The sequence below is a fragment of the Haliotis asinina genome, chromosome 9 (genome assembly GCF_037392515.1).
Source record: "Haliotis asinina isolate JCU_RB_2024 chromosome 9, JCU_Hal_asi_v2, whole genome shotgun sequence".
In the NCBI taxonomy this organism is placed as follows: Eukaryota; Metazoa; Mollusca; class Gastropoda; order Lepetellida; family Haliotidae; genus Haliotis; species Haliotis asinina.
In genome coordinates this window covers 34,706,683-34,731,580 of record NC_090288.1, presented here as the reverse complement: position 1 = coordinate 34,731,580, position 24,898 = coordinate 34,706,683, and the positions used below count along the sequence as shown (strand labels likewise).

The 24,898-nt window shown below is 39.2% G+C and overlaps 1 protein-coding gene across 1 annotated transcript in view; it reads left to right on the top strand.

The window, feature by feature from the left end:
- LOC137295966 (solute carrier family 41 member 1-like) overlaps nt 1-20,299 on the top strand; it is a 38,342-nt gene extending 18,043 nt beyond the window's left edge. Inside the window, exons 3-11 of the mRNA XM_067827578.1 lie at nt 4,649-4,756; nt 6,000-6,071; nt 6,610-6,754; nt 7,548-7,694; nt 8,103-8,250; nt 8,900-8,973; nt 10,118-10,252; nt 11,016-11,164; nt 12,810-20,299. Of these exons, the coding sequence (XP_067683679.1) occupies nt 4,649-4,756; nt 6,000-6,071; nt 6,610-6,754; nt 7,548-7,694; nt 8,103-8,250; nt 8,900-8,973; nt 10,118-10,252; nt 11,016-11,164; nt 12,810-12,995 (1,164 nt within the window). The 3' untranslated portion in view covers nt 12,996-20,299. The remainder of the gene's footprint in view (nt 1-4,648; nt 4,757-5,999; nt 6,072-6,609; nt 6,755-7,547; nt 7,695-8,102; nt 8,251-8,899; nt 8,974-10,117; nt 10,253-11,015; nt 11,165-12,809) is intronic.
- Nucleotides 20,300-24,898: the final 4,599 nt, after the last annotated feature.

Here is a 24,898-nt window from a genome sequence, read left to right as displayed (position 1 = left end):
TATCTGTGACTGTAGATATGTCGCTGCTAGTGTTAGTTCGTCTTTACGAATGTAAAACAATATAAACATCATTAGGTTCTGTTTGGTGAGGTGTCACATGGCATCCAGCAAGACCAGATTCCATCATCCATAACACAGATGTTACCATGGAAACAGATGCTTGGCAATTCTCAGATTCCTCCATTCTTCCTGGCCTGATGCACATGGACCTGATACCTTGCAGATATTTCAACTCTTGGCAGCTTATTAGAATTTAGAGTCAGTGAGTGTATTGATGCATGCCGTTCAGGAGATTTCCTTACATGTTATCACTGTTGGAGTAATAATGTTGCCATTCTCAGGGTGAGAGGTTATTGTCACTTAAAGCGTAATAATGTTATCCTGGTTGGGGTAAGAATATTATATCTGCTCAATATTGAGGTAATACTGTTATCATTGCTACGGTAAGAATGTTATCACTGTTGGAGTAATAATGTTGCCATTCTCAGGGTGAGAGGTTATTGTCACTTATAGCGTAATAATGTTATCCTGGTTGGGGTAAGAATATTATATCTGCTCAATATTGAGGTAATACTGTTATCATTGCTACGGTAGGAATGTTATCACTGTTAGGATAGCAGTGTTATCTCTTTTGGAGTAACAATGCAATCATTGTTGGCTCGATAATATTTCCACGGTTGGGATAATAATGTGATCACTGTTGAGGTAACCTAAAGAATGTTATCATAGGTAGGATGAGAAAGTTATCATTGTTCAATGTTATGGTAAAAATGTTATCACTGTTCCAAGTCAGGTAAGAATGTTATAATCATTGTAGGGGTAACAAAGTTATATGTTCGGGTAAGACTGTTTTCAGTGTTAGGGTAAAAATGTTATCATTGTAGGGGTAGCAATGTTATCCTGGTTGGGGTAATATTGTTATCAGTGTGCAGATTTGGAGTAAGAATCTTATCACTGCTGGGGTAACAATGTTGTTAATGTTAGAGAAATAATGTTATCACTGTAGGAATAGCAGTGTTATCCTGGTAAACTTCATATGTTATAATTGTTCAATATTAAAGGTCACATGCAATGTAAAATACAACTTTGCAGATTCAGATACCTTCCGGTATGCACTTACCAAAACAAATCATCAAAAATGCCAATTCTACCTATGAAGTTGAAAAAAAAGCTGCGAAATCAGAGTTCAAACAATTCACTAAATTTCCCCCAGCACTGGGGGAAAAAGTGGTTTCATCAGCTGTGCTGAGCTGCGCTCGTAACACATGCGCACTTAATAGGTTTGCAGAGCTTGACACAGTATGCTTGCCGGATGAGTGATGAACAGTATTCTAATACGTCTTGTGTACACAAACAAGTAAATAATCTACTCGTTACATAATAAAAAACCTGCTGATTGTGGTATGCAGCCTCTGTCACAGAGAAAGCTCATCGTCTGGTTTATTGACACCTATATGTCTGCCGGTCTGTCTCCTAAAGACAATAGGCAATACATATGAATGCTAGGTCTCCCAAGTGCTTCGTTTCGAGGGAAGTAAGCCCAAGTATAAAATATTGCACTTTTGAATTGCAATTGTATGCTTATAAGTTTGTTTGTTTTTTTTACAAGCAGTGATGCATATTATTTGTCATGAATAAGTGATAATTGTGCTTTAATTATGTTTGATTTTTTGGTTGCATGTGACCTTTAATTTATTATATTTAAACTTTGTATGATCATCCTCAATCTTCTCTCATGTAAAGCCAGGGTTCCATCACCAGAACTCTTGTTTTGTGTACAACGGTCTGACTGTTCCAAGGGATACCCAATAATAAAATTCATGAAAGGCTTACAGGTGTTGCATCCAACGTGTTTCTAGTCATCCTCCCTGTCATGCTAAATGATCAGGTGAAAATTATCTTTACAGCTGCTGTTTGGCATTGACTATCAAACATGGAGGATTGGAATGTTGTTACATCGAAGTTAGGGATCTTTTCAAAATGATCATGAATCTAAAAAGGAAATTATTTGGTGTTTGGCTTATGATTTGGTTTTATATCTGTGTGAGTAAACTTAGTCTCAGTGTATTTCGTTACACTCCACCACCGAGTCTAACACAACCTAGTAGAAGGTCGCATCAGGTAACCTTTGAGCGACCAATGACTGTCCAATCAAATGCGAGACGGTTAAATAGATTTAACCAATCAGACAACGGCTACTATTTAGGGATCGGAGAGACTTTCAAAATATTCAGGTCACTTACACAGATCTCTCCACAAACAAATCCACATACAACACAATTATTTGACCTGCAGTATATACGCTTTTGGGTCTCTGTTGACATGGTTACCATTAGCTGATATTTCCGCAAGATGACATCCTTGAATATTGCCAAAAACACCACTTTCAGCGACTGTTTACTCACCGTTGTCATGGTTGTACGTACGGCGTGCATCACCCTGAAGCAAGCGTACGCTGAAAAGCATTCAAAATCATTCGGGTACGAACCTTTTTGAGATAGGAAGTTCAAAAGGTATGTGCGAATGTCCAATTTCGCGATTTGGTAAGCTGTGTTCTGATTGGTCAATCTCAAAGGTTACCTGACACGACCTCCCATGAGGTTTTGTGAGACTCAGTAGTGGTGTGTAACGAAAAGTACTGAGGATAAGTTTACTTAGACTAGGTTTTATATGTATGTCTTTTTTTTCAGGGCATATTCATAATCGAATGGGTTTCTGAATGCATGTGATGACTAACTCATTTAGTAAACAAAAAGAAAAATGAACTTTTCCTGCTTTGGAACTTTTGACAAGACCATATGAATTATGGATTTTGTAGGAATAATTCCATCAATGGAATAATTTATTGCTTTTTTAAAACCTGATTTCATGAAAAAAATACTATTCAGCTAACCTTTGAGGGACTTATGATCATCCAATCAAATGCCAGACAGCCAAACAGATTTAAACAATCATACAACGGCTACTGTTTAGAGTTCAGTAGGACATATGATTCCCTTTGAGGGTCGCCAATGACTAGTTTAGTCTTTTCAATTCTTCAGAATTTAATATGAGTTTCTGCGTGAAGTTTTGTGGTATTTTTTCGTATTAGTTTATATTTCCGCTTGGTAACATCCTGGAATAATTACAAAAACGCTGTTTTCACTCACAAGCGATCATGTGGAGAATAGCATTTCAAATCGTAACAGTACAAATATTTTTGAGGTAAAGGTTCAAAGAGTGTGTGTGAATGTTAACTTTTGTAATTTGTCTGTGTTCTGATTTGTCAGTTCGAAAGGTTACCTGATGTGACCTTCTACTATGGTTTATTAGACTCAGTATAGCAGTGTAACAAGTAACACTGAGCCTAAGTTTACACAGACTGAGGTCTTTGCACCAGAGTGGCCAGGAGTTTACCATCTGTGACTCTTTGATTCATAATAACACAAACACTAAAACCTGTCACTAAGCAATTTATTGTCACTCACAAGATCATGGCACTTTTGTGTATTTATGGAACATGGAGATTGCAACAGCCTGTGATTCTATGCAAAGTACATGTCTGTAAACATACTGGTCAATAAGCTTAGCTAATTGTGCTACATATGATAACAGGTGCCTTGGATTAGCCTGGTGGTTGAAGTGTTCGTTCATCATGCTGAAGACCTAGGTTTGATTCCCATCATGGGTACAGTGTATGAATTCTAGCGGTCCCCACCTTTCTGGGGTTCATGCACATGAAGCAGACCTTCTGGGTTAGAGAAGTGCAAAAAAGGTCTTCTTTGTGTGAATTTTTACCAGAAGTGTTAAGCCAATTCTAATTATGTTTTTCCTGCCAGCTAATCCGGATAATCTGGATTATACGCATGGGTGATCAACTCATTAAGCCTTAGGTCTGCCTCAATATAAGGAATCTGGAACATCCGGTAATATGTCTCTTCATCCGTCCATCGACCATGGCATGAAGGGTATAGCTGGTAAAATATCTTGGGACTGGAGTAGAAGGTGAAACAAAAACAACAACATTATTCATATGTGTAATATTATGAAATTCAGGCATAATTAATAAAAATAATAAATAGCTTATTCCAATAAGAAGTTTCTATATTTAGCTTTATTTCATTGTGCACAGGTGGACAATTGCTAACCATTGTCACAAAGCATTTGATGTAGAAGCTGTTGATCCACAGTTCTTGTCAAGGCAGCGCCAGGATATCCAATCTCGTTTTCTTTTGTTGAGCCTGTACATGAATCCTCCTTCACATAGATATCTTCCTCCTCCAGCAGTTGGTATGATCTTGTGACCTACCTGTACCTCTGCCTTGATGGGAATGATTCCCTTAAGTAGAACATGTATCTCGAGACAAACTCATTCACATAAATATAATTGACAAGTGAACACTGTTATTTTGAATAAAGTTCAGAGTTAATCCTGATAACTATTCCTGATTGTACACTATTCAGGGAAATGCAAGGTCAATTTTAATATTGCTGGGTGCGGTGTATAACTAAACTCTCTCATTCATTTATTTCCTCACCATTTTCCAAGTTGTGAATGCGCCAGTAAGCAAGCTGCTTCTGTTTCCAAATACTTTCAGTCACCATTTAATCTCATTATTTTATTACCAAATACTGACCCTTCTACAGTATAGGTGTTATGTTGTTTCAGCATTGGGAGGTGTTCCGCAAGGTGTCGGAAGTATTCATCCTCGTACCGTCCCTACTGGGTCTGAAGGGTAACCTGGAGATGACTCTGGCGTCAAGACTCTCCACACAGGTAACCACAGCAACAGGAACAGCTGTTACAGCAGCAACAGTAACAACAGCGACAGCAAGAAATTGATAAATTGAGGAAATAATATTTGCTCTTTAATAATACTCCGTGTTTGAAATTACAAAAGCAAATCAACAATGCTTGAAACTTACACAAATTTGCCAGAAATGTGTAATGCTAAAATTCAGAATCTACAGTCTCAGTCTCCCTATTTATACAGGGATGAGAATTTTCATTGAATCTGCAGTATTCCGAGTATTTTACGACACTGATGTCATTCATGATGTATGTTATAGTATTTCAATTAACACAATCCCATAGATGCCCAGACCATTTTCCTCTTTTTTCACACATACTTATTCTCACCCCAGTTTATAGTGTATGGAAAAAGATTTCAGGACCTGTAGAAAATGTCAACTTTGTAAATCAGCTGATTTAAAATGAAAATAATCCAAAATGTGTAAAACTATTTTGCTACTTTCTAACACAAACAACATGTTTGTCTTGGTCATTTGTCATAGAGGAAGGCGAGTCAGGGAGGTTACACCGTGGAATGGGGATTGTGAAAAAACATGATTCAGCTCTGTTTGTTTGGAACAGGAACAAATGTGAACATTTTTCATCGACCACTTACCTGTTGTATTGGTGGTTGTGAAATAGGCTACTTGTACAAAATATTTTTGCTTTTGATTGTTCAAGGGAATGCACATGTTTTACATATTTGGGGTGTGTTAGGGCTGCAGTGGTTCTTGCAGACATCGGTTCAATTTGATTTTTGATATTGAACCCTTTATTTGATCATTTTCGATTTGATTTTTCATATGAAAAACATCAGATTTTATGTAACTCTCCGAATTTATTAAACAAACAAAACAGAAATATATCACACTGGAAACTTTTTTCCAACAAGCCAGGAATGTATATGATGACGTTTAAATACAGAGAAACAGTGGCTCGCATCAATAGTTTTCATTTGGATGACTAGCTTGGCATCAACCAATCGTGTTTCACCTTATTTCAGCGCTTGAAACTCCTCAAGATGGAGCCAAATTACGTTCTGGCTGTTGGAAATGATTTAAACAGACGTTCCAATATCAAACAGAAGAAGTAATAATGGTGATCGAAAATCAAAACTAAGGTTCCAGATTTGATTTTTGATGATTGAAACCGATTTGTTGCAGCCCTATTGTGTGTCTGATATGATGAGTCCCATCACTGTTATAACTGTGACATTTCTGTTCCTCAGGCCAACCTTGGCAACATGGAGAAGCGCTCCGAGAAGTTCAAAATGATTGGAGGGAATATGGCGCTTGTACAGGTAACACGTTCAATCATTCAAAGACTATCTTCTGTGACACTTTTCTTTATACAAACACTGATGAAGATTATTAGGAGGAAGAAGTGATGATTGTGTGTGCCATTTGGTTTTGTAACTTTAGGGGCTGTGAGGTCGCTTGGCAGTTAAAGTATTGCACTTCACACCAAAGCCCGAGTTAGATTCCCGACATAGGTACAGTGTGTGAAACCAATTTCTGGAGTCAGTCATCATGACATATATTATGTTTGGGGTGACACTTTCTTATTTAAGTACACATTTCCCCACTTTCTAATTTAATGACATGTATTCATGGTGTATTCACATCATGACATTGTTTGAAAATTGCTAAAAGTGGCGTAAATCCTTACTAACTCATAACTATGGACCAGAAAGTACAGGTAATCAATGACTCCATAGCCTTAGTATAGTATAATGTCACTCGAGTGAGGTTTGCTTATTAGAAGTCTGTATAGGAACCTACCTTGAGCCCTTCACTTCCTGGTACTAATGATATATGGTTTTTGTGTGGCATCTGCAGGCTCAGGCGATAGTTGTTGGTTTCCTGGCCTCCATGGCTGCCATGGTGATGGGCTGGATCCCAGATGGGAAGTTTGATGTACAGCACGGCCTGCTCCTGTGTGCCAGCAGTATATTCACAGCATCAGTAGCCAGCTTGGTATTAGGTGAGCCTTGACTGACACTGCTCAGCCAGGTGGAGTACATTCTGTGCTATCAGATTCTGTTGACCATTTTATTTGATAAAGTAAATCAGTATATATATGCATCTGATGATGATGCTCCCTGGAAGTGTTCTCTCAAACATACCGGAGCGGAGGGGTGGTCAAATGGTCGAGACTCAATTATTTACAGACTGCCGCCATATCGCTGGAATCTTGCAGAGCCTGGCATAAACGTAACTCACTCACTCACTAAAAAGAATCTGGCAGTGAGAATCTTTAGGGGCAGAGGGTAGCTGAATAGATAAGTTGTCCGCTCATCACACAGAAGACCCTTGTTTAATTTTCCACACTGGTACTATGGGTGAAGCCATTTCAGGTATTCCCTGACGTGATATTGCAGGAACATTCCTAAAAGTACCTACACTCACTCACTCACTCACTCACTCACTCACTCACTCACTCACTCACTCACTCACTCATCCACCCACACTCTCTCTCATTCACTCACCCACACACACCCTCTCACTCACTCACCCACCCACACACCCACTCATATCAATCACTGATTTGCATGGTCTAGCCTCAACTATGAACAATTACAGCCTACAGTCATATAGCAGGATATTGCTTTCACTCAGTCACCCATGGGCTGTGAGATGAATATGATACATGTCACAATTACAGGATACAAATAGGCAAATGAATACACTGAGAATGTGTAGATGTATTACTCAGTGATTGTTTTCAGATGCATGGGCCTTACATTATGTATTGAGAAGTCTTGTTTTATTTGCAGGTGCAATAATGGTGGTTGTAGTGTTGGTGTCCAGCAAGTTGCGTATCAACCCCGACAACGTGGCAACCCCAATAGCAGCAAGTCTGGGGGACCTGACTACTTTGTCCCTTTTGGCTGGAGTCAGTACTCTGCTGTACGAGGCAATAGGTACGCCAACATCATGTCAATACTGATGGTAACCTGTCATTTACATTGCATGCAAACTAAGTAAACGGGAAGCATTTTTTTGTCTTTGTCTTCAGGTGAATAGCATAAATTTACTACCAATACATTATTTACTCTTCCTCCAATAACTGGTGTCTTCCTTCTGACTAAAAATTGATATAGGTTGTTTTCTTTTAACCATTTTCTGTTTTGTCTGAATATGTATAAGTGATATTCCTCTCAAACATGGCTCCGAGTTATATTTTTTACACTAATAATTTGAAGAAATATACATTTTAATTTTTTTAGTCATATTCATGATACTGCTCTAATAAGCCATGATGCGTTCACATCTGTTGCTGTTTGTGTTTGCCAGTGGTGTCATTGTAATTAGTTGTGTTTTGTTTTCAGGAAAGCAGCACTGGCTGGCTCCAACTATCATAGTGTTTTTCCTGTTACTAATACCTGTGTGGGTTGTGATATGTGTTAAAAATAGGTATGTGAATGACGTGATCTACTCCGGGTGGGTTCCAGTCATCAGTGCCATGGCAATTAGCAGGTGAGTCTTGTGTGTTTTGGATAGTACAGCTCACTGTGAAGATCCGGGTTAGAATTGATCTCCAGCAACCCATGCTTGTCTCAGGAGGCGACTAAAGGGATCGGGTGTTCAGGCTTGCCAAATTGGTTGATACATGCCATCATGTCCCAACTGTGTGTATCAGTGCACATGCTGTTGATCACTGGATTGCCTGGTCCAGACTTAATTGTTTAGACTCTACCACCATATAGCTGGAATATTGCTGACATGGTCAAGCCTTGTTAATATACAGCCTATTGTAATGCATCAAGGGCTCCTTTCACAAAACACTAAAAGACACCGTAAGTCAATGCAGTGTTAAAGAATGTGAGTTAAGGTTAACCTTAGTAAAGGTTGCTTCATGTAAGAAGCCCCAGGAATATACCTGACTCCAGCAGTCAACGTATATCTACAGCAATATTTAACATGTGACCGTTGAAAAATTATCAAAAAAGTTTACCAAACTGAAATTTTGTGACAAGAAACAATTTTTTTTTTTACAAGTTCTACTTAAGTGTACTTTAAAATAACAATTTCTGAAAGGCTTAAGCTGGCCAAATTATGTAATAGCTTTTGTTTATATGTTCTTGTCAAATAGCAGTTCTATAACGTCTCTCAATATCTCTTTCAGCATTGGCGGATTGATTTTAGATTTTACAGTTTCAACACATGACGGAATAGCTGTCTTCCAGCCTGTCATCAATGGTGAGGTCTGGTTGTTTTAGGGTATTGTAATGTTTACAAAGTCATAACCACAAACAAGTAACGGACTATTCATAATTTATGGCTAGTAGGGGTGGTGATGATTTTATGTGGGGGGTATTTAATCAAAAAGAGAAAGCTGGTTTTATAATGGTAAGAAGTTGGAAGTTGTATCTTCATATAAGTATCTAGGTATAACATTCACAAGTGGCTTTGTCTTGGTTTACTCACTGTTCTAATGCAGCTTTGCATGGTAAAACGGTTTTATTTGGTGTTTTTGAAATAATAAGTAAGTTAGGAATTATAATTCATGAATTATACTTCAAGATATTTGATATGAAAACAGCTCCTATTCTGCTGTATGGTGGATCTGGGGATCCTGTCAGAATGGTTATATTGAATCTGTGCACACATTGGCTTGCAAATTTTTTATAGGCATTAAGATCTCTACAACTAATAATATAGCTTGTGGTGAAAACTGGTGTTATCCCCTGTATATCCTAGCATATAAAAGGGTAATAAAGTATTGGTTAAAGTTATTAAGTATGCCTGATTCTCGTCATCCGCAAAAATGTTATCACATTATGCTAATGGCTGTATATCATATAACAAAGTTAATTAGGCATTGAAATGTCGAGGTGTGTTGTACAGTTAGGGTTTTGGGGTTGTTTGGGAACAGCAGTTTGTTCATTCTCCTACCTTGTTTTTAACTGAATTTGTGAATCAGCTTAAATATACACATACACCATATAAATTTCATGATGGGGATTAATCTCTTTGATCATCTGGACAAGGCATGTGTCTTAAGGTCAGGTCAGTGATTCATATCTGAACTGTCTTAGGATTTTGAAAATTGTGTGGTTTCTACATTTTGATAGAAACCCATGAAGATGTGGGTTAGGCTTGGTCTTCAGCAACTGATGCCTTGTTGTAAGAGAGGACTTGGAATCGGGTGGTCAGGCTTGCTGACTTCGCTGACACATGTCTTTGGTTCCTGGTTGAAAAGATCGATGTCCATTATGTGAATCACTTGATTGTCTGGTTGTGTCTTTAAACAACAAACAAAACAAACCAAACATTGTGTACATTTACTACCATGTGTTGTTGAAGGCCTGTAGTTGACACACTATACTATGTCATGTTGCAGGTGTGGGTGGTAACCTCGTAGCAGTACAAGCCAGTCGTATCTCTACATACCTACATAAAAACTGTGTTATGGGGGAGTTGCCGGACAGTGCACCTCGTGGCTGCCCCAACCCTATATCTACTTTCTTTGGCAGTAGTAAGTTCACCAACCCTAGCCACACATGCTGACATGATTTACTACTTTCCCGTAAACAAGTCATCATTTTCATTGTTATTTTGCATAAACATTGGTGATGTTGATTTGTAACTGAATACTGATAATAATATGGACATAAGTATTAAAGTAAATGTAAGTGTTTTTTAATTTTGTACTCTTTTCTAATGTTAAGAATTACAAGTTTACATGTTTATTATTATTTAAAAAGTAAGAGGATGTTTCATTATAATGAAAATTGTATCTATGAAATTTGTGTGAGTGAGTGAGTATAGTTTTACGCTGCTTTTAGAATTATTTCGGTAATATCATGGCATGGGACATGGGATTCACACATTGTACCCAATGAGCTAATCCAAATTACTTGTACAAGAGAGATAACTCTGTTGTTCTACAGATTCTTCATATTTTCAGGGATAGTATCTACACCAAAATATGCTACATAGCAAGTGATAATTTGGTATCAGTGTTAATTTTGACACCAAAACTTTATGTTTATTGTTTATAGGCTGTATACCCCTTGAAATTATCTCCCTTGTTCATGTAACATGTTATTTTTGGGATTACACTTTCTCAGTAAAGTACAAATTTATTATTTTTTTGAGAATCCATCTGGAATTCAAACCCACACCCTCAGAGTCAGGCACCTATTCGCCAGCACACAAAGTCAGCCACCTAACCCACTCAGCCCAAATTCATCATGCCAGCTTGTAAATGTTAAAGAGGTTAAATTGGACATCCACAGGTACCAACTCCAAGGCAGCCAGAGTGTTGCTGATGCTAGTAGTGCCTGGCCATCTCATCTTCATCTATGCCATCTCATATATGCAGGCTGGTCACACGTCTATCACCCTCATCTTTGGGGTCAACTACTTGACAGCTGCAGTCCTTCAGGTAAGACTTTGTGCAAGAACAGATCTCCAGTGAACTTACCTGGTCACCCACTGTAGATCTGGGCAAGAACAGGTCACCAGTGCCCTTGGCTGGTCCCCCACTGTAAAGCTGGGTAAGAACAGGTCTCTAGTGCCTTTGGCTGGTCCCCCACTGTAATACTGGACAAGAACAGGTCACCAGTGCCTTTGGCTGGTCAGCCACTATAATACTGGGCAAGAACAGGTCACCAGTGCCCTTGGGCCCTTGGCTGGTCCCCCACTGTAATACTGGGCAAGAACAGGTCACCAGTGCTCTTGGCTGGTCCCCCACTGTAATACTTGGCAAGAACAGGGTCCACTTGCACAAAGCAATCTTAGCGCTACGACTATCTTAAGCCTGTGTTGAAGAATGGGAGTTACAATCATTGTAGCGCTAAGATCGCTTCGTGTAAGTCAGCCCTGGTCACCAGTGCCTTTGGCTGGTCCCCCACGGTAATACTTGGCAAGAACAGGTCACCAGTGCCTTTGGCTGGTCAGCCACTGTAATACTGGGCATGAACAGGTCACCAGTGCCCTTGGCTGGTCCCCCCACTGTAGTACTGGACAAGAACAGGTCACCAGTGCCATTGGCTGGTCCCCCACGGTAATACTGGGCATGAACAGGTCACCAGTGCCCTTGGCTGGTCCCCCACTGTAATACTGGACAAGAACAGGTCACCAGTGCCTTTGGCTGGTCAGCCACTGTAATACTGGGCAAGAACAGGTTACCAGTGCCATTGGCTGGTCCACCACTGTAACCCTGATCCCCTGTGTTACACTTGGCTAAACTGGTCCTGAGAGCCCAAAATTTGCACAAGGTGGCTTGATAATAGAGTATGTGCCTGTGCTGTAAGAGAGATAGAGAAGATGTAACAGGCTGTAACATCACTGAGATTGATAATCATTAACTAAATATTAATCGCTTATCAATGAATATCAGAGACATTTAAGTTACTGTAAGAAAAAAGTCCCCCCAAAAAGTCAATAATTTATTATAACAACAAACAAAGCCATAAAAATTGAAAGGGAAAACCGGTGAGAAGGTAGGAAATCTGGACATTCTTCATTTAGGGCTTCAGCATTCCAGGGAGGTACATATTGGGGAAAATAGTGTCGTTCAAAGATTGCGAGACAAACTACATTATGATTGGTTTGAATTGGTCTCAATATTGTAACCCTTGCTTGTCATGAAGTGAGTAAATTAATCAAACTAAGTGACCTGGTTGATCATTATATCCCAAAAGGATTTTTCATAATATAAGTCTCTGGATTGTCTGGTTTGCACTCAAAGTTTAAAGACTGCTGTGACATAGCTGAAGCTTAGTACAGTATTGAACAACATTCAAGTAAAGTTTGTTTGTTTTACGCCGCACTCTGCATTATTCCAGCTTAATGGTGGTGGTCTGTGAAATAATTGAGTCTGGACCAGACAAACCAGTGATTAACAGCATGAGCATTGATCAACACAACTGGGATATGATAACATGTGTCAACCAAGTCAGTGAGCCTGATTACCCTAATCTGTTAGTTGCTTCTTATGACAAGAATAGATTTATGAAGACCAATTCCAACCAGGGTCTTCATATCCACAGTTTATGAATCTTACTATTTGTGCTTCCATGTTGCAGGTGATATTGCTGCTGTATATTGCCAACTGGATGGTCCACTTCATCTGGAGAACAGGGGAAGACCCAGACAATATTGCCATCCCATACCTCACAGCTCTAGGAGACCTCCTTGGAACTGGACTTCTTGCCATAGCTTTCCATATTCTGTATCTTGTTGGAGATGGGGATGCTGATGTTGGAGAATAGAGTGACCTCCCTTGACTGGTGACTCTTATTCTGTGACTGCAAGATTATGTTGTTGAAAATGTAACACAGTGCTCAAGGACTACACAGCGTGCGCCACACTACATCCATAAATCCATATCTTCAGTCGTAACAGTACGAGCATAGAAGAGTTGCTTCCCTTGATCAGAATCTGAAGCTTGTGAGGTTGTCATTCATCAAGCAGAGGTTGACCTTCACTCTACATATCTGTGCCCTTGATCTTGAACTGTGTTTGGAGAGTGAAAGAGAATGTGTAAATTATGTCATTGTTTAAGTCAGTAAGTTATTACATCGTATTTGTCATCCTATTTTGGGGGTGGTGGGGTAGCCTAGTGGTTAAAGGTGTCGCTCGTCACACTGAAGACCCGAGTTCGATTCCCCACATGGTTACAATGTGTGAGGCCCATTTTCTGGTGTCCCCCGCTGTGATATCGCTGGAATATTGCTAAAAGCGGCGTAAAACCAAACTCACTCACTCACTCGTCCTATTTTGAGAGGTTTATGATTCACATTACCTAATTTAACATAATGCTGCACAGGAAGATGTCATTGTAATCTGGACAACAAGACTGATATGTTGAGGAATATTTACCCAAGGAAACTATATGTACCTGTCCATTTCTGTAGACTCAATGACTTCCAGACCGCCGCCTTATGGATGGAATATTGCTGAGTGTGGCTTAAAACTAAACTCACTCACTTGTGGGATATTGGTAATTGTTTGCTTTTCAAAATTACCTCCCTTAGCCAGCCAGCATCTGCCCTTTTTGTTCTGATATGCCGTTTTATAAATGAAATATTGTTCAACATGGCTTTGAACTTGACTCTCTGAAGTTCAAAACTGAAATTGCCTGAAATCTTTTAGAAATAGAGAGAGACAACTGAATGAAATTAGAGTTTTCAGTGTTGACAAATGTTTAAAAACATTTGAGTTGTCTCTCACCATTTCTTAAAGATTTCAGGCAATTTCAGTCATAAAAGTTCAGCAGCTGAAACATTCCATCTGTTATTGTAATTGATGCCATAGGATGCTAAATCATTGAAAAGGCCGACCCAGTTGTTAAAGTGTTCATCCATTACACCAAAATCCTGTGTTTGATTCCCAATATGGGTCCAATATGTGAAGCGCAATTTGATATTCTCTGAGATAATATTGCAGGAATATTGTTGAAGTGATGTAAAAACATACTCACTAAACAGGATTCAGTTAGTACAATTCAGTGAAAGGTTCATTGAATTCAAAATGCTTAAGCCATTTTTGTACAAAGGCAGTAATTTATCTTGTATATACCTATAGCCAAAAACAAGAGAGGGTGCTCATGCTATATAATTCAGACAATGAGTCAGTATGTGTTATTTTAAGCTTATATTTTATTGATGTTTCCGGTCTATTTTAGAAGGGTTGTCAGTTACAGCTTTAGTTATACAGGTATAATCAAAGCCTGTCTAATAGTCACGCTTATGCCTGTAATTTTAATTCTTTGAAGGGATTTTATTACGTTTCCACAGCTGAGATTCCTTTCAGTAAACAACCAGAGCTCTCTAACAATGCAACCTATCTTCCTTCAATTTTGTCTGAATGACCCATTATTGATATTAATTGTCATTTTTTCTGTATGACTGTTAGCTGTTTGTAAGATAAATTTAAAATCAAATAATTGATATTCTCTTCCCTTTGAAATTAAGACACACTGTTTGGGGGAATTATTTTAGGTATGTTGTTGTGGTATCTTATCTAGTTCAAATAGATTCTTGTGTACTTGTGTCACTTGCTCAAGCAACATAAACCAACATTGTTAAACGTTTGTCATCTGTCAGTTCCGATAGAATTTACGTCTATTGTTTCTCAAAAGCTGGGCTGAAAGCATAAACCGATACTCTGCAATGTCAAACTCTGTGATACGAATCAAATACTATAATGCTTCAATTCTGTATCAGACCTGTATGATCAGTTGGGGATAGTGAGATAGCCAAGTTGTTAAAGTGCTTGTCACAACAAAGATCCAGGTTTGACACCCCACATGGGTACAATATAAGTTGTACACTGGTCACGAGGGGGACATGGGTTGATGAACCCTCAATGTTTGTTTATGTTCCTAGAGCCCAAAAAGGGAGGGGAACATAAACAAACATCAAGGGTACATCAACCCATTGAACAACTTATTTATGACCTGTGAACAACTTATTTATCTTACCAAACTCCTCAATGTTAATTCTGAACTGTTTGAAGCTTGGGTATCAGATTGTACACTTCAGCCAACCTGTGTGAATCAAAAAAGATTCAAATCTTCCATCTTTCTGTTTTTCCAACAGGTATTGTATTGTGTAATTCCCGCAGTGTAATTGCCCTTCTTAACATCCACATGGACTACATTTGAATGCTTTGTCAAAATTTTTTTATTGGAGTGTGAGGCAAAACTTTTTTCGTAGCCATCACTGGATCTTGCAGACAGTATACGAAAAACAGATTTAGAGTTATTTCCCTTCTATTGATTTGCATTCGCAAAACGTGTGATTCAATGTTATTCGAGATAAATAGGTACTACCAGTAAGTAATGAATGAGTTACCATTGGCTGCGGGGTACATTGCATTGTACCCGGCTTGTAAGAGGGGTAGATTGAAAATAATACAAGAACGCTTAGCCGATCAGAAAATGACATTTATGTGTGAGGTAAAGCAATGTATGAAGTCCAGGTGTGATATTGTTGGAATAATGCTAAAAGTGGCATAAATCCATACTCACAGCTGAGGACAAGACAGTGACGATTATCAACTACTTTGACGGAGTGTATATCTAATTCATCAGTTAATTATTTACATTTCATTTGGGAAATGTTGAAGAACCAGAAATATTCCAGCAGTTGGGATGAGCTGTTCGGTGAGGGATTTATAGTGTTTGTTTGTTTCAAGCAATATGTCTGTTTTATCCAAGATGAAATAATGCATCTTTTGTAAATACTATCATTAAGTCATAGAGGAAACATAAGCCGTTATTAACTATTCACTGTTGGGCAGGAAGATGTGATCAGTTCTAGGTTTAGTCAGTGAGCAGGGGGATTCTGATTTTTTAATTTGGGGAGCAACTGCCCATATCAAGAGTTAAAAAAACTTCAGTTTGATGTAAGGCATCTGTAAAAGTGGGATGGAGAGAGGAGAGGGGTGTTAGACTTGCTGTCGACCAGCTGCATGTGCTCCTTGTGGCCAGCTATCTGCCACTGACCAACTGATTCACATGAACGTCTCTCATCTAGATGTGAACCAGTTATGTAAACATAACAAGTACGCCCATGTCTCCTTTAGAAGTTCCCAGATTTGTTGTACGTGTGTTTGAAATATTGCGTTAAAGCTGACTTGATTAACTGTATGATCAGTTATATTATGCAAATTTGTCATTTACATAGTGCCTTATACAAGCTAGATGCTGTTATGTTTGATGTGTCCATGTGTGATTAGAGTCTTGTTGCTATGTATGGAATAGGAGGATGTACCTGCGGCCTCTTGTTGTAATGTTTAGCAACGACTGTGCTTCATATATGTAAGCACCCTTGACAATATCCACCCCTTTTGAAAATCTTCATCACTTGTAAGAGGCAAGTAACAAGTTTACACCTTGGTTGATTCTTGTCGTCATGTTGCGTAGATGGTCATAGTGTCAGTCACTGGATTGTCTGATCCCGACTCCATTATGTTTAGACTGTAGGCATTCAGCTCGACTATTGCCAAGTGGGGTGTAACTATAAGGAAATGTTGAGCTATATTTGTAACAAAGCTTGGTCCAAACCCTCCGTGTCTGTAACAGCTGCAAGCCTGCTTGTCTGCTAGTCCTCTGTTCCCCTAGTCAGAGACACTTGAAAATTTAAAGGATCAGTGCTTTTCTCTCAACCTTTAGTAGTCTTATTAAAACCAGAAATTTTACTGATATGATGCATATCTGTGGGATTGACTGTGGCAGCCCCACAACAGGTGCATATTGCACTGGAGAAGGGATGGTCGGGTAGCCGTGTGGTTAAAGCGTTCGCTCGTCACACCAAAGACCCAGGTTTGTTTCCACACTTGGGTACAATGTGTGAAGTTCTAGTGTCCCCTGCTGTCATTTTGCTGGAATATTGTTAGGTGCAGTATAAAACTAAACTGATTTACTCAGTCTCTCAATCATGCATTCATACCAGAGTAATGGATCCAATTTACCTGAAATTGTTCAGATGTTAGCAGAACTTTTTGAGTTCTGCTTATGGTGCCTCTTGTTGCACTATTAATATATGTTAGTTTTGGATAGAAAGCTAATCATATCCAGCATTCTTACACTGAATAAATCTAAGGACTGCTTTTTAACAAAATGGTGTATTCAAGTTACGTGCTAAACTGCATGACTGCATACCATGTCGAGGTTGTATATCTGTGATCATTGTGTAAATAAGTATATTTGTCTGCTATAAATATATTTATCAAACTGACTTGTGAGGGTCCAGGGGTAGAATAGGCCTTCAGCAACTATGCCATAAAAGGTGACTTGCTTGTCTTAAGAGGCGACTAACGGGATCGGGTGGTAAGGCCTGCTGACTTGGTTGACACATGTCATAGGTTCCCAATTGAGCAGATTGTTGCTCATGCTGTTGACCACTCGATTGTCTGGTCCAAACTCGATTATTTACAGACCGCCGCCATATACCTGGATTATTGCTGAGTGCGGCGTAAAACTAAACTCACTCACTCACCATTTGTCAAACTTAGTGTGTGTGAAAGGCTGACTCAATTTTGGTATTTGTACTTTTCACACAAAATTTTGTGACTTTATAAACTAGCCTAGTCATGGTGAAAATTACACACGTCCTACTGCTGGTCATATGATGATAGTTTGTGTATGTCAGTTCTCATCACAGATACCAGTTGATTAAAAAACAATCAAATATACCACAGACAAACACAAGTTTGGGTGACCAGGTGGTCCTATGCAATGAAATGAGCTGTGCTAGTTGTCACTTTGATTGTCAGAAAGCTGTGATAGTGGGTTTGAATCCAGGCCATGTCACATAGTGGTTTTAGTTTTCTCTGTACCATACCGTAATCATAGTTTTCACCAAAATGGTGGTATATGAGTTAGATGTTCCTACAGCATGACATCTAACTGATAGGTTAGACTGGACACACAATTTCATCACTCATAAATGTACAAGGGGTGTTGGGGGAACTTAGTGGTTCCCTTGTCATGCTGAGAACCGGGGTTTGATTACCCACCTTGGTACAATGCATGAAGCCCATTTCTGGTGTCCCTCAAGTGATATTGACGGAAGAGTGCTAAATGTTATGTAAAGTTGAACTACTCACTGAAATCAGCATCGGACGGGTGTGACCAGGTCGTTGACCTTTCACCCTTCACCTCATCCAACATTACTCATGACATCACCCATTGGTTTGTATAGACAAGGCTGCTGTTATTCTGTTATTCTGTGCAGATATTACTGAAATATTGCTGATGTCAGCATAATACAACATTAGCTTAATGACTTACCTTGTAATATATACAATATAGTAATATATTTAGCATAAGTCAAGATATATGTTTGATTTGTTATTTATCGGTGGTCAACGGTCTCTGGTTCAGTATACCCTGGAGAATAACCTGAATAATCCATGTGTGTCCAGACTTCATGTTGCTATGTAGTATCTAGTCAGTATGGTAGATGATATAGTCACTAAAGATGGACAATTAATGCAAGTCTGATGTATAAGTTGGACTGTCATCACTAAGATGATAACAATACTTGGTCATTGACATGTTATGGAACATTTTTAAAATTTATCAGGGAATGGGAAAGGTTTGGACCATGGTCCATTTTGCACAATAGAATAAAAAATGGTCCGTTAATATTTAGATGGTTACAATTGATACAAGGGCAGTGGCCCTTCTAAATTCAGAAAATGGCTAATAATCCTGAAGATGGACCATTGTCAGAGTTCTCTATCCCAGTCCCAGTATATGCAAACAGATGCTGTAAGATTTTTATGAATTTAGGTCCTGTTGACTGATGAAATGGCTCTAATGAAAAATTGTTTCGTGTAAGTTTGAGGTAAACATTTCATGGTGTCGAGCATCCTGCAGTGCAGTGTCGTTGAGTTATTTTGAATTTCAATCATTATTTGGTCAATCTGGTTTGGATCTGCAAATATGAATTAAAAATCAAGTAATTAATTATCACACGGTGATTGCAGATGATTCTGTGTGAACTTCAGACGTAAATAGATTTATTATGTGTTGTGCTCCTTTCGAATTATGGGGCATCAGATCTGGTTTTGTTGTGTATCAGTCTACCAATGTAGTTGATTTGTAGTGCCAATGTCAAATAATTAGTATGTCAGTTTTTCTCATGATCTAAGACACATTCACTCATGTTGCCTAAATATATTTTTACACTGGTAATACTGTTTTATTTTCAGAGGCTCTACATAAATTTCCAGAACCCTAAAATTATGCTTGCTTTCAATGTTATTTTGTTGTTATGAAAGTGATAACATACATGTGAGGATTCTTCGTCTTTTTCAGAGGTACCCGAGAGTAGGTCTTTTTCAGAACAGTGTTTAGTTTGATATCAAAAGAGACCAGTATTCTTTAATATATGCTCATTAAAACATACCTATAAAATGAGGGACTGAACACCACAATTTTTCAAAGTCTGGTATGATGAGTGAAATATGAATGTTACAGGCCATTTCTCTCACTTATGAGTTTTTCTTGTTTAGTTGTAGTCCTAGTTATGTACTTTAGCACAGCTGGCTCTTGACCCATAATGGTTCATAACATTGTGACCTGTTGTAATAGTAACTCACGAATAACATAGAATGATAATCAGTTTGGGGCCTGTGGTAATGAATGGTGAAATGCTGGGTTAATATCGGTTTTCAGCTACCCGTCCTTTTAAGAATCAACTGTGTTGACTTGGGCAGTGTGCTGTTTGATTTTTTTGATGCATGTCATTGTAGATAGATTCTCATGTCAATAACTGGACAGTCAGGTTTATATTTATTCAGTTATTATGTGAGATAAACAACAAACAAGGCGAGTAAATGTCCGTTTTATCATGTAATTGAGCAGTGTATGTTTGTGACGTTGAAATGTGCTGTGTTTTATAAGTGTAAGGTTGTACACTGTGTATGGTGAATGATGGTGTTATTGGGAGATGTGCTTTGTATATTTTGTTCTGTTGTGTACATAAAAGAACTATTTTATCCTTTGTGATAATGTCACAAATGCGTTCTAAAATTATTTTAATAAAACATATCAGGAAGATTAGTTGTTTTATATATGTTCAAATAATTCCCAACCTCTATTTTCAGAGAAATTTGATGATTCTCCAAGAGGAGTACTCACACTCGCCGTAAACCAAAAGTCACCTTGTTCTGTAATCTGATTGGTTGAAAAAATATCGAATGGTTTTTGATTCCCGGAAGTTGCAAGACTATTCGCTGCGTATTGACACTCACAAATATCGCACTCACTTGTATTGTTGCATCGTAAGCAGTGGTGACCTCATCCAAATCATACCATGGAAACCAGCTGAAACAGCCAGCTGATGACACTTCACTGATATATCCTACTCGATGTAAATGATTGCAGACAGTAAAACCCAAGTGTGCCTTTCGGTTTGCTTTTGTGTTTTATGTCCATAAATATAACGTGTTGGCCAATTTCCTGGTGATTCTATAGAAGATTCTATATTTAGAAGACCACAATCTTCCCTGTCATTTTTTGACGGATATCCAGACCTCAAGAACTTCGGAAGCAGCATGCTTGCTGATAACGGCGTGCAAATATTTGAGCCCCAACCAGACAACCACTGATCAACAACATGACCATCGATCTACACAACTGGGACACGATAACGTGTCAATCCAGTCAGCCAGCCAGACCACCCGATCCCGTTAGTCGCTTCTTACGACTAGCTTGGGTTGCTGAGGACTAGTTCTAACCCGGGCCTTTACGGGTTGATATTTAACAATCTAAATGTACATGGATGTTGTATTCGTTATTTACACGAAATCGGTAGCGCTGGTTTTTCAAGTCGGAAATGCCACTGCCGCCCAGTTGTCTTAATGAAGCGAGCTATAATGCGCATAAAAATTTGGGACAAAAAGTGTTTTTAGTCCTAAGGGGTTTTTGTCCTTACGGTTTTTGTCCGCACACCATGCATACATTCACCAGCACACCCTATTGACTACAAGCATCCGAACTCTAAACCTCCTCTGTATTCAACATTTAAGATGTTTATCATTACAAAGCAGGGTACGATTTCATTGCATAGCTGCGTCAATCCGGCAGAATAGGTACACGGCAATCTGATTCAAGGTACGCAGTTAATGTGTATGTATGTATAATCGCTTTATTAACATTATATGTCAGTATGACGCCAGATACCAACGACATACATAAACGATCACGTGCCCTTCCGGGTTTCAGAAGCGACGAGCTTTTACATGTTGGTCGTACTGTCATGTGACCTCGCTACCTTGTTGTTGTGGTTGGAGATGTTGCAATACTTGTTCCCAGTCCCTGATGGTCGGGGATTCTGTCAGTTATTCTTGTTCACTAACCTACATTACTGGCCGCAGAAGTATAACCGACTGGCCAACCTGCCCCATGCCAGTTACTTTTATGAAAACAATAATTCCGATCTAATTAAAAGTGAACTCACGCTCTCATTATTATTGACATCCAGTTGAAGAATTCTAGATTAACACCAGTGAACGCAGTTGGTATGATGAAATGAAAGTGATCTTTGCATTAAGTATGAGGCAGTAGGTTAGTCTAGAGGTTAAAGCGATTGCTCGCCACGCCCCAAACCCGGGTTCAATTCCCCACATGGGTATAAGATGTGAACCCCAGTTCTGGTGTCCCCTGTCGTGATATTGCTGGGATATTGCTGAAAGCGGAGTAAAAAGTGAAAAGAGGTTCATTATGTTAACCCTATAAACGTTTATATGTACTGTCGATAACGATCCTGTCGACGAGGCTGAAGTCGCTAACTGCAGCGTGGTGTCATGACGTGGTCGGTTAACACATGATGATGTGCATATCGTGACACGAAGGAATATTTCCAATCGAAAAAAACCCCGAAAATGAATATGCCAACTATTGTGTATCATGTGATTATGCGAAACATAATGTGTGTGTGGATTATATTCTTGTTAGGTCGTTGGAATCAACAAGCTTGTAAACACTCATCTCGTCACATCCGCACATTTTCACTCGATATGTGCATGTATTTGTAGACTCAACACAACAGAAACAATGAGGACAATCCCGGAAGTAGAATCGACGGATTGGAGTTATCAATAGAATTTCGCCATAATGACATATTTTGGAGGAAAAAAAGAGAGAAGAAAACACTTCCAGGATGACCCAAGAGGTGTTGGCTACACATCAACTGCAGCCTCATTAACGTGACGTCATCATAATGATTTAACTGCTATGCATTCCACGATCTCCGTCACAACATCCTCCGTATCTTTCATTTAACGACGCCAGATGCATTTGCAACGCATTTGAAGCCGCGCGAGTGCACTCGGATTCGTCACCATCGTCAACGTCGTCGTCAACAACATTGTTCATTATGACGAACGCTACGCAACCGAACATATAATTTTGGACAACAAGGAAGTGATAGGGCAAGCTGATACGCCTTCAGCATGCAAACAAAGACGGACATCTTACTAGTAAACTCTGTTCTAATCCTGCTGAACGTGGGGGCGGGGCGTCTGTGGGGTGGGGGTGGGATAAGGATCGTTATAAATGTTATCTCACGCTTCCTTCTTAAGTTATAGGCGGTGTCAAGTTATTGACGTGTTTTCCATACAACCACTAGGAGTATCGGGTTATTGTTGCAATGGCGAACTCGTCAAAACGACCCCAAGCGAAAACGATGCCCACACAAATGGCAAAAAACTACCCTGATATTAGAGGGATAATGGGGTAGCGCAACGGTTCAGTCGTCCGCTCGTTACACTGGGGTTCCATTCCTCGCAAATTTTGAAGTCAATATCTGGTGTCCCCCGCAGTGATATTGTATCCCAAGCACTTGGTTGGTTTTTGCCTCTCTCATCTGTATGGCTATGCCTGTAAATAATAGAATCTTAAGCAGATAACCAAACTATCAACAGAAGGACCATCGATCTGTGCGATTGGGAACCGATGACATGAGTGAACAAGTCAGCGAGCCTGACCACCTGGTCTCGTTAGCCGCCTCTTACGACAAGCATGGGTTGCTGAAGATCAGTTCTAACCGGATCTTCACGGGTCCCAACCAGTGTTTTATGGAAATGCTGACTGATATGGGCAAAGCCTGGCATATCTTGGTATGTCGTCTATCCCTAGAGTGTGGACCTAACATCATGTCATCAGCACAAAGTGGGGCATTGGGGTTTCCTGGTGCATACAGGGGTGCAACTAGTGAAGCCTAATTTTGGTGTCCTTCCAAAGATAATTCTGAAAATATTGCTAAAACCTGTGTAAACCCCAGTTCATTCTTTAACTCACTGTAGCCAAGTCGGTTGTTTAAAAGCTGATAAGATTTGAAAATCGCGGAATGAGACTTAATATAAATTCTTAGAAACTAACTGACGCGAAAAAATATTTTTGTAGCGATATTCAACCAAATCAACTTTTCTGGGATTAAGAAATTCCAAGCCATTCAGCTTCTCACAGGGGCGTCTTTATCATTCTGGTATATAGGTACGAAATGTAGAAAAAAAACTGCACGATTCAGTGCTTGCATCCTGTTTGGTGTCGACTGTATGAAAACACTGTGTTAATGACCAATGCCGCAATCAGATAAGACGTCAGTACATGTCTGACTAGATGGCCGTCTGACCCACTCTCGCCGTCACAGCTCGCTGGTCAACCGTGCCGAGAAATCTGGTTACCTATTACTGGTGTCAGCCTGGGAAACCGAAATTTCAATACTCCCTATTCTTGGTAAAGCGAAAACCAAAGTTGTGCTAGAAGTGCTGCGCAAGCCAATTGCTATGAAACATTTGATTACCGTACTTCATCACCTTCCTGTTGGGGCTGTGTTAGTGAAAGAATATTGCTTTACGTCTCGACCCTCGGTTTTCCAGCTATTACTAGACTGTATTGAATTGACCTCGTTTATCCGGACTCCAGCGTTGGAATGTGTGGCGTCAAGACAGCGTAAATTTATATGTGAAACATTGCTATACACAAAGAACTTAAATAAGCACCTCCTGTATTTTGTAATGTTAGGTTTTCAACACGAACAAAAAAACTTCTCATGGTGACCAGGATGGAAAAAGATGAGTTTCTCTGATCCGTATGATCCTTTAAATTGTAAAAAATGTAAAAAAAAAAAAAAAAAAAAAAAAAAAAAATGATCGGAAGGAATCCATGTTCATTTTTAAATGATAATTGCTCTTTAAAAAATCACGCCTGTTATACACGTTTGGCCCTGGAATGTTTAATGTTCAATTTATTGGTGAATGTGAACATTTAAAATACAAATTTGCGTGTCTTACACAATTCAAAAATGCTGAATGTAAGTTCCAGGTGACTGTATGGCAGCAGGCACTCTCCTCCTCATACATCCAATCTGCCTCCTGATCCCCTGAAGGGACAGTCTATGCCATTCTTCGTGTAAAGCAGCTTCCAATTGGGCCAGGTTCTGAGGATTCCTTTGTCGCCCATGACGGCCAGTCATGACCTAGATATGCTCTAAAGGGTTGGGATCGGGGCTCATTCAGTCGTGAGATACGTCAGGGGGTGCTTAACTAAGTTCTTTGTGTACATATACGTTAGGCTCATTAATCAGCAGGCCTCATCGTTAGCAAAGACTCATTTCAACATGGGACCGTTCTTAACAGTATCAACTTTCCCTTG